General features: G+C 41.7%; 1 protein-coding gene across 6 annotated transcripts in view; it reads left to right on the top strand.

The window, feature by feature from the left end:
* The window catches only part of CEP350 (centrosomal protein 350), a 124,564-nt gene that overhangs the window by 13,720 nt on the left and 99,697 nt on the right, over nucleotides 1-11,147 (top strand). For 3 of the 6 annotated variants that reach the window (XM_036344492.1, XM_036344487.1, XM_036344489.1), the window contains exons 2-3: nucleotides 5,168-5,253; nucleotides 6,237-6,283. In XM_036344492.1, coding sequence (XP_036200385.1) covers nucleotides 5,181-5,253; nucleotides 6,237-6,283 — 120 coding nt within the window. In that variant the 5' untranslated portion in view covers nucleotides 5,168-5,180. Of the gene's footprint in view, nucleotides 1-1,122; nucleotides 1,201-5,167; nucleotides 5,254-6,236; nucleotides 6,284-11,147 lie in introns of those variants that run through there. The other 3 variants (XM_036344491.1, XM_036344488.1, XM_036344490.1) reach the window with 3 other exon arrangements.

The raw sequence follows: 11,147 nt of genomic DNA, 5'->3' as shown, positions 1-11,147 counted from the left end.
AGGGGGGGAAAAGTGTTAGGAGCACCACCTCCTTACAGTTCATTTTTACCTATAGGATTTTAGAAGGAATGGTATAGTATGGGTATTAGGAAAAGGGATACATTAATTTTCCTGATTGAATTAAAAATGATCTAGGACAGTGTGCCTACATTTCTGATTTCAGTTATTTCAATTTCCATGTTAGGATTCTGGCTGCTTACTGTCCATTGGATAGTGTGCACCTTGAATCTTTGCTACTGGGTTCAGTATAGGTCAGGCCGAATTTAGGTCTGTTGAGGATGGGCACTCAGCAACATCACCATACTTCCAGAATCTGGGAACTTGATTGCTAACAAACACAAAATTCTTTTTTTAAAATGTATTTTTATTGATTTCAGAGAGGAAGGGAGAGGGAGAGAGAGATAGATGCATCATTGATGAGAATCATTTATTACCTGCCTCCTGCATTGCTCCTGTGGGGGATGGAGCCCACAACCCAGGCATAGTGTCCTGACCTGGAATCAAACTGTGACCCCCTGGTTCATAGGTCTACACTCAACCACTGAGCAACACTGGCCGGATAGACACAGACTTCTTTTTTTTTTTTATGTATTTCTATTGATTTCAGAGAGGAAGGGAGAGGAAGAGAGAGGTAGAAGCATCAGTGATGAGAGGGAATCATTGATTGGCTGCCTCCTGCACATTGGACCGAGCCCACAACCCAGGCATGTGCCCTTGACCGGAATTGAACCTGGGGCCCTTCAGTCCGCAAGCCGATTCTCTATCCACTGAGCCAAACTGGCTAGGCGACAGAATTCTTAACAAGGTAGATGTGTTTGCCAAGTTGTAGCCTGGTAGTTAGTATTATCTCTCTAGTAATTCCTGCAAAGAATCTATTTAGCTGGGGCCACACCATTCCACTCTAGAAAAACTAAGATTTTTTTGTGTGTGTGAGATTGAAGCCATGGATCTGGTAGTTAATTACTTTTTTAATATATATTTTTATTTATTTCAGAGAGGAAGGGAGAGGGAGAGAGAGATAAAAACATCAATGATGAGAATCATTGATTGGCTGCCTCCTGTATGCCCCCTACTGGGGATGGAGCCCGCAATCCAGGCATGTGCCCTGATTGGGAATCAAACCAATGAACTCTTGGTTCAGAGGTCGACGCTCAACCACTGAGCAACACTGGCCAGGCTGGTAGTTCATTTTTGCTCTGGGTGAGTAGCTGGGAGAAATATCTTCTTCCATTCTGAGTAGTTTGTGCTGTTCAATGAATCTAGATGGCAGTGTTTTGTTGCTCCAGTTTAACTGCTCATTACCTTGTTCATGTCCAGAGAGTGAATAAATAAATCTCCAATACAGTTTTTACATAGTTCTTGTACTATTTTTTTTTTTTTGGCCTCATAATAAGGTTTTTACTTGGGTATAGCCAGAGCAAGGGCTTTATCATTTGCTCCAGTCTTCTGATTCATTTCATATCGATGATGTGCTTTTTATCATATGACTCCCATTGTTTCCATGGCATCAAACAATTTAGCTTATTATATGGCCACCTGTAGCCCTCTTCTTTTCTCTGTTATCATTAAGAGTAATTATACTTTGTGTGTGTGTGTGTGTGTGTGTGTGTGTGTGCCTTGTAATTTTACCATAAATTTTTACAGGCTACTTGCAAATTAGTATATGAATTCTATTTCCCTGTTTTCCATTTCTTTTGTTTTCCTGCCTTATGGACCTAGTAGTGTATGTTGTGTTCTCTTCCTTTTTTTAAAAAAAATTAAATCTTTATTGTTCAGATTATTACAGTTGTTCCTCTTTTTTCCCCCCATAGCTCCTCTCCACCCGGTTCCCACCCCACCCTCTGCCCTTACCCCCCTGCCCCTGACTGTCCTCATCCATAGGTGTACGATTTTTGTCCAGTCTCTTCCCAACCCCCCACATTCCTTGCCCCGCCCCCGAGAATAGTCAGTCCACTCCCTTTCTATGCCCCTGATTCTATTACATTCACCAGTTTATTCTGTTCATCAGATTATTTATTCACTTGATTTTTAGATTCACTTGTTGATAGATGTGTATTTGTTGTTCATAATTTGTATCTTTACCTTTTTCTTCTTCTTCTTCTTATAATACTGGTTATTATAATATAATTTCATATAATACTGGTTTGGTGGTGAGACCTTTAGCTTTTTCTTATCTGTGAAGCTCTTTATCTGACCTTCAATTCTGAATGATAGCTTTGCTGGGTAAAGTAATCTTGGTTGTAGGTTCTTGCTATTCATCACTTTGAATATTTCTTGCCACTCCCTTCTAGCTTGCATAGTTTCTGTTGCGAAATCAGCTGACAGTCGTATGGGTACTCCCTTATAGGTAACTGACTTTTTTTCTCTTGCTGCTTTTAAGATTCTCTCTTTGTCTTTTGCTCTTGGCATTTTAATTATGATGTGTCTTGGTGTGGTCCTCTTTGGATTCCTTTTGTTTGGGGTTCTCTGCGCTTCCTGGACTTGTAAGTCTATTTCTTTCACCAGGTAGGGGAAGTTTTCTGTCACTATTTCTTCAAATAGGTTTTCAATATCTTGCTCTCTCTCTTCTTCTGGCACCCCCAAATTGGGATGTTGGTACGCTTGAAGTTGTCCCAGAGGCTCCTTACACTATCTTCATATTTTTGGAATCTTTTTTCTTTTTGTTTTTCCGGTTGGGTGTTTTTTGCTTCTTCGTACTTCAAATCTTTGACTTGATTCTTGTGATCCTCTAGTCTGCTGTTGGATTTCTGTTTAATATTCTTTATTTCAGTCAGTGTATGCTTAATTTCTAGTTGGTCCTTTATCACAACCTCGAGGGTCTCATTAGATTTCTTGAGGGTCTCATTAAGTTTATTGGCGGTTTCTAGAAAATTCTTGAAAAGCCTTAAAAGTGTGGTTTTGAACTCTATATCCAGTAGTTTGCTTTCCTCCGTTTCTGTCATTTGTGTCCTGTTTCTTTGTCTCCACATTTTTTTATGCTTCGCTGTGTCGATAGAGTGGCTTTCTGTGCTAGGTGTCCTATGGGGCCCGCCTCCCCAATTACCTGAGGTGGACACTCTTGGTGCACCCCCTTGTAGGCTTTGTGCACAGTCTTGTTGTAGTTAAGCCTTGATTGTTGTAGGTATCATCGGGAGGGATTGACCTCCAGGCCAATTGGCTGTGAGAATCAGCTGTGTCTGCAGTGGGAGAACTTCTGTGCTGGAGACACCCCTCCGGCAGCAATTTCCGGTGTTTACCTATGCCGCCATCTTGGTTTCTCCCCTCTCTTCCTTTTTTATGAATAATTTTCCAGTCTGGCTTTTTAACTACCTCTTCTGTTTCTTTGCTCATTTTTTTTTCTCTCATTTTTATTGATTTACCTTCCTCCCATTTCTATTCATCCTTTCACTCCAACCCTGCCTTTGATTCTCTATTCTTTTCTGTGTAAATTGAGATCCTATCAGCTTCTAACATTCCCATTTGTTTATCTGTTCATTGAAGGACTCTATTGATATGAAGATGAATCAGAAGATAGAGTCCTTAAGGACAGGCTTGTGGGGACATGGATATATATATATATATATATATATATATATATATATAAATATATAAATATATAAATATATATATATATATGCTATTTGTAACTTTATGATATAATCATCACACTGTATATTAAGTATTTGTTTGTGTCCCTTCCATTAGATTGTGAATGTTAAGTAAGTTCAGCTAATATTCATTGAATGAATGAGTGAATGAATGATGTGTGTGTGTGTGTGTGTATGTGTGTGTATGTGATGATAAAGGATATAAAAAGTGCACAGAGTGCTATTGGAAACCAGGGAAGTAGTAATTCTGTTCAAGGACAATCGTGGAAAGGCTTATAGGAGATGACATTAGTTTGGCTTTGAAGGGTATTACTGCTGGAGAAAATTTAGAAAAAGATATGGAGATAATGCAAATTTTTGGTGCAGATTTTTAGTGCTCAGAGAATGCTCTCTAGGTACGGTGATTTGATAGGAACAATTGGTATACAATGAAGATAGCAAGGCCCAAGATTGTGAATTAAGGTTGTGAAGGCCTCCAAGTTCCATCATGCTAAGAACTTGGAATTTTGTACCATATGTAATAGTCATTGAAGAGTTATAAAAGCAGATTTGCTAGGTTCTGTTTTAGAAAGATAACTTAGGTTGTGTATGAAGAAGAGATTAGGAGAATAATAATTTAGGAAGCTTTTTACCATAATTTAGGCTAAAGATGATACTCTGAATTAGAGGTAAAGGGATGAGAGAGAGAGATTACGGAAATAGCATAAAAATTTTTTCAGCAGCTGTATGGAGGCATATTTTATTTGCCAAAACAAATATTTTTAATATGTTTTTTATTGATTTCAGAGAGGAAGGAAGAGAAATAGAGACATCAGTGATGAGAGAAAATCATTGATCAGCTGCCTCTTGCACACCCCCTATTGGGGATCCAGCCTTCACCTGGGCATGTGCCCTGACCAGGAATCGAACCACGAACTCCTGGTTTATAGGTTGATGCTCAATTACTGAGCCACACAGGCAGGGAGAGAGAAATATTTTAAAGATAGTATTGTTTATCTCTCAGTTCTTTTTTTAAAAATATGCTTGTTTTTGTTTTTAGAGAGAGAGGAAGGGAGAGGGAGAGAGGAATAGAAACATCGATCAGCTACCTCCTGCACACCCCCTCCTGGGGATCAAGTCAGAAACCCAGGCATATGCCAGAAATTGAACCAGTGACCTCTTGGTGCATGGGGCGATGTTCAACCAAACCTGTTTGATTTGGTGAACACTTTAAAGTAGTTAAAAAAGGCATTTTGCAATTTAGAGTTTATACTTTAAAGATAGAGTTTTGACATATTAGATTCACTCCTTTCTATGAAGAGATTTTTTTCATTGTGCCTTTTCCACAGTGATCTTTTAAAAAAATTTTACACATTATATTTATAACACACACACACACACACACACATATATATGTATTCTTTCATGAAGAACAGATCTATTTAGATAGAATTTCAGGAATTCTTACGAGGGTATAAAGATAACTTTTAGAGAGGACAAAATCCTTTCCTGACTTTAATGAAAGACAAGATAAGTAAGGGCATTTTCTTTACTAACATTGTTATATTGATGCTCAGTGAATACTGATGATATGATTGCAGGTAAATTGGCAGGATGAGGAGCAGCAAATCAAAAGAGGTGCCTTTACCAAATCCAAGGAACTCTCAAAGCAAGGATACTGTTCAAGGTATGATTTTTTTTTTTTAACTGAATTCATTAATCCTTTGTTTAGGTCATATGTATAAAATTCTGAACTAATCAGTAATGAAAATTATACACATGCTTTGATTTATAAAAGGGATAAATAATTAAATTTTTTTTACATATGATTAATGCAGTTTAAAAAATAATGTTTTCTATTTTAAAATTTTAATTTTGTTTTGAAGATACAAGGTAACTTACCTTCTAAGGCATCCTATGGTAAAGGAAAAAAATATTTTTTGAAAAAGAATCAGTATATGTAAAACTAGTTTTATACAATTTCTTAGAAATTCTGGCTTAAGTAGTATGACATAGCTCTTAATATACACCTATAGTGCACTGGTAACAAAAATAATAGTCTCGTTGAACTCTTTAAAATGATGCTTTTGGGGATAACCGTAATTTAGAGTGTGATATTTTTTGAGGGACATAGACAAACTGGAGTATATCTGGAGGAAGATTGTTGGGTTTCTGAGGGATCTGGAAATCATGTCACATAAGGAGCATTTGGAGGAAATGAAAATATCCTAGAGAAGTATGACTCAGGGGAAATATATGGCCTTATACTGTGTGAAGGGCTGTTATATGAAAGATTTTAGGTGTAGTTTTCTAATCTTTATACATAATGTGACTTACCATACAATGCAAAATTTTGTATTTGTTCAGCTCATTGGGGTAAATTGTTGGAGATGTGAAATTGGAGTGTGGGTGGGGGTTAGTCCAGCTGTCCTAAGGACTAATAGGACCAGTGTCTAATACAACTCAACTGTATACTGTATTAGGAAGCTCAACGTTATTGGATGGGAGAAGAACCATGTTTTGGCTCAATATAGTACAGCACTTGTTAGAGAATAGTTCTGCCTAATAAAGAGGGTTTCAAACTTTTGAATGTATTTGGGAGCTTATTAAAATGTAGATTCCAAGGTCTACTTCAGAGCTTTTGATTCAGTAAATATCAATGTTCCCCAGCAGATATAACCACATCGTGGGATGCACATTCTCAGACCAAGGCTGCTGTAAGTAGTTATAGTTTCCATTTCTTTCTGGTTTAAAATTGATTACTTGTTGTAATTGAATAAATTAAAATTTTTTCTACAGTGCTTTTGGTAACAAAATAAGGTTGACATTTTGGTAAGAAATTATCCTATCTAATAATAGACAAACATGGTAATTGACCATACCTTCGCTACACCTCCCATTGGCTAATCAGCGAGATATGCAAATTAACCCAACCAAGATGGCGGCCGGAAGCCATGCAGCTGAAGCGAGCCGGAGGCTTGCTTGCTCCAGTGATGGAGGAAGCCAAGGTTCCCTTCCTGCCATGGCCTGCTCTAAGCTACACTCTAAGCAACAAAGTTTCAATTATAGAAGCTAAACAAACCCCAGATACCTCCTGGGGATGGTATCAGAGCTGGAGCGAGCAGTGACCGCAACAAAGTTTCAATTATAGAAGGTAAATAAATCCCAGAATTAAAAAAGAAAAAAGAAAAAAAGGAGAGGCTGGGAGCTTCAGTTGCCGGCCAGCCTGAAAACGGCCCTCAGTCCCTCACCCAGACTGGCCAGGCATCCCAGTGGGGACCCCCACCCTAAAGGGAGTGTGGCCAGCCTGAAAACAGCATCAGCCCCTTATCCAGGCTGGCCAGGCACCCCAGTGGGGACCCCTACCCTGATCTGGGACACCCTTCAGGGCAAACCAGCCGGCCCCCACCCGTGCACCAGGCCTCTATCCTATATAGTAAAAGGGTAATATACAAACTGACCCTAACAGCAGAAAGAATGGGAATGACTGGTCACTATGACACACACTGACCACCAGGGGGCAGATGCTCAATGCAGGAGCTGCCCTCTGGTGGTCAGCGCACTCCCACATGGGGGAGCTCTGCTCAGCCACAAGCCAGGCTGATGGCTGCCAGTACAGCGGTGGTGGTGGGAGCCTCTCCTGCCTCCTCAGCAGTGCTAAGGATGTCCGACTGCAGCTTAGGTCTGCTCCCCGCTGGCAAGTGGACATCCCCCGAGGGCTGCCAGGCTGCCAGACTGCCAGAGGGATGTCTGATTGCCAGCTTAGGCCCCATCCCCCAGGGAGCAGGCCTAAGCCAGCAGGTGGCCATCTCCCGAGGGGTCCCAGACTGCAAGAGGGCACAGGCCGGGCTGAGGCCCTCCCCCCCAAGTGCACAAATTTTTGTGCACCGGGCCTCTAGTCTATACTAATAAAAGGGTAATATGCTAATTAGACAGGACGTCTTCCAGACATCCTTCTGGACAAAGCCACAGTGGCAGGGGCCAAGGCAGGGGCTATCAGGCTGTCAGGGGGGCAGTTAGGGGACGATCACACCAGCAAGCAGAGGCAGTTAGGGGTGATCAGGCAGACAGGTGAGCGGTTAGGAGCCAATGGTCCTGGATTGTGAGAGGGATGTCCAACTGCTGGTTTAGGCCTGATCTCGCAGGGCCTAAACTGGCAGTCGTACATCCTCCGAGGTGTCCCAGATTGGAGAGGGTGCAGGCCCGGCAGAGGGACCCCACCCCGTGCACGAATTTCATGCACCGGGCCTCTAGTATACCATATATTACCAAATGAACATTAATGACAACTATCCTATATAATAAAAGGCCAGCGACCATAAGCTTAACGACCGGAATGACTGCTCGACCAGTTGCTATGAGGTGCATTGACCACCTCTCGGTTCCCCCCCCCGCCCCCCCCTGTGGGCTCCGAACGCAGTATGGCAAACGGGGAACCACTGGGAACCGGGGTGGGTGGTTGGGGGGTGGGACTGGCAAGCAGGCGGAACTGAGACGGCCAACCTCTTGGTCCCTCCCCCAGGTCCACAGGCTCTGATTGCAGCATGGCAAATGGGAAACCATGGCGAATGGGGAACCACAGCGAACCAGGGGGTGGCGGCGGGGTGGGACTGGGGACTGGCAAGTGGGCAGAAGATGGCCCTGATCGCAGGGCAGGTCTAGGGACCCTACCAGTGCACAATTTCATGCGCTGGGCCTCTAGTTAAATAATAAAAGAATAATCAAGACACTTTAGGTATCTGGAACATTAACACTATGACATATAAAATATTAAAGTAATTTCTACTACTTATTCTCCTTTATTAAATTTGTTCATTTGGTGTGTTGAAATGAAGATTTAAAACAAAATGAATTTGGGAAGGTGGAGCTAAGTTTAGGTAAAGGGCTCAGTCAGGAAATGAAAGGGACAACTACTTCTTGAATGGACTGAATTATCTCTTCTTTTCTGTGGCAGTAATAGAAGGGTTTCTTTCAGCATTACTGAAGAATGATTGTGAGCAACCTGTTCTCATTTGTGTGTGTGTGTGTCCAATTTTATCAGGAGTTTAGTCAAGCAAATATGTATGGTATGTGATGCATAGTCCCTTCGAAGGGAGACTCCTTCCTTTTTCATTTGTTCTCTGGGCACATTACTCTTCTAATATGTCCTTTTTGTTTTCTTTTGTATTCTATCTGAATTTGAATCACCTACTTCTTTATTATTTGAATACTAGAGGCCAGGTGCACGAAAATCGTGCACTTGGGGGGGGGGTTCCCTCAGCCCAACCTGCGCCCTCTCGCAGTCCAGGAGCCCTCGGAGAATGCCCGACTGACAGCCCCTCTGGGGAGCGGGCCTAAGCAGCAGTCTGGCCTCCTTTTGCGGGAGGTGAATGGCAGGCCAATAGAGGGACTGCCCTGGCTGGTGAGCAGCTGGCCCTGCCCCCCCCATCACCTTGCCCTGCCCCCCATCGCCCTCCACTGCCACCCCCAATTGCCATCCCCTCCCTCTGCCCGCTGGCATCCACCTTAGCTGGCCTAGTGCCTCCTGGTCTTCAGCCCCACCCCCCACCGACCAATTGTTCTGCCATTTAGTCAATTGGTATATTAGGCTTTTATTATATAGGATGTTATTTTCTGTCTCCTAATCTTTTGAACTGGTTTAAAAATCAATCTGGAAAATGTACTGTAACCTACATTTGGTTATAATGCAGGGTCAGCCAGAACCGGTTTGGCTCAGTGGATAGAGCATCGGCCTGCGGACTCAAGGGTCCCGGGTTCAATTCCGGTCAAGGGCATGTACCTTGGTTGCGGGCACATCCCCAGTGGGGGGGCGTGCAGGAGGTGGCTGATTGGTGTTTCTCTCTCATCGATGTTTCTAACTTTCTGTCCCTCTCCCTTCCTCTCTGTAGAAAATCAATAAAACATATTTAAAAAATATATATATAATGCAGGGTCAAATTTTTTTTTTTTTAATTTTCACCCGAGGATGTTTTTTCCATTGATTTCTAGAGAGAGTGGAAGGGAGGGAGGAGGGGGGAGAGAGACAGAAAGAAACATTGATGTGAGACAGACACATCAATTGGTTGCTTCCCTTACTCTCTCCTACAGAGGCGGTGGAATCTGCAACTGAGGTATGTGGGCAAGCCGATGCTCTAACCACTGAGCAACTACCAGGGTGCAGGGTCAAATTTTGACCTCATTAATAGAAATTCACCCGAGGATATGTTTTTTTTTAATTGATTTTAGGGAGAGAGGTAGGGTCAGAGAGAGAGAAACATCGATTGCTTGCCTCCTGTACACGCCCTGACCAGGGATCAAACCCGTAACTTAGATATGTGTCTTGACTGGGAAGCAAATCCGCAACCTTTTGGTGTATAGAAAGACACTCCAGCCAACTGAGCCACCTGGCCAGAGCTATATTTTCTCTCTTCTACATGAGCATTATACATCTATAATGCAGGAATAATTTCTATCCTCCAGTTTAATTTAGAGCTAAACTAATTTAGAACTGAACTGTTAGTTATTTTTCAAAATGATTGGATGTTTTAAAAGAATTTTTAAGGGTGATAAGGGGCTCATAAATGGAGGAAGGGAAGCCTGATACAGAACTATTATAGGATTTTTTCACTTTTCACTTTTTGCACTGCAAAATTTCAAAAGAAGATAAGTCAGAATTTTATACAAAGTTTTTTTGTCTCTCTGTGGTGGAATTTTTATTATTTTAATTTGTTTTTTTTTTATTAAATCTTTATTGTTCAGATTATTACATTTGTTCCTCTTTTTCCCCCCCATAACTCCCCTCCTTCCAGTTCCCACCCACCCCCCGCCCTCACTCCCCACCCACTGTCCTCATCCATAGGTGCATGATTTTTGTCCAGTCTCTTCCCGCATCTCCCACACCCCTTTCCCCCCCAAGAATAGTCAGTCCATTCCATTTCTATGTCCCTGATTCTATTATGATCACCAGATTATTTATTCACTTGATTCTTAGATTCACTTGTTGATAGATGCATGTTTGTTGTTCATAATTTGTATCTTTACCTTTTTCTTCTTCTTCCTCTTCTTAAAGGATACCTTTCAGCATTTCATATAATACTGGTTTGGTGGTGATGAACTCCTTTAGCTTTTCCTTATCTGTGAAGCTCTTTATCTGACCTTCAGTTCTGAATGATAGCTTTGCTGGATAAAGTAATCTTGGTTGTAGGTTCTTGGTATTCATCACTTTGAATATTTCTTGCCACTCCCTTCTGGCCTGCAAAGTTTCTGTTGAGAAATCAGCTGACAGTCGTATGGGTGCTCCCTTGTAGGTAACTGAGTTTCTTTCTCTTGCTACTCTTAAGATTCTCTCTTTGTCTTTTGCTCTTGGCATTTTAATTATGATGTGTCTTGGTGTGGTCCTCTTTGGATTCCTTTTGTTTGGGGTTCTCCATGCTTCCTGGAGTTGTAAGTCTATTTCTTTCACCAGGTGGGGGAAGTTTTCTGTCATTATTTCTTCAAATAGGTTTTCAATATCTTGCTCTCTCTCATCTTCTGGCACCCCTATAACTCTGATGTTGGTACGCTTGAAGCTGTCCCAGAGGCTCCTTACACTATCTTCGTATT

This window comes from Myotis myotis, unplaced genomic scaffold (genome assembly GCF_014108235.1).
Source record: "Myotis myotis isolate mMyoMyo1 unplaced genomic scaffold, mMyoMyo1.p scaffold_m19_p_18, whole genome shotgun sequence".
NCBI classification, from domain to species: domain Eukaryota; kingdom Metazoa; phylum Chordata; class Mammalia; order Chiroptera; family Vespertilionidae; genus Myotis; species Myotis myotis.
This window is presented reverse-complemented; position numbering and strand designations above follow the sequence as displayed.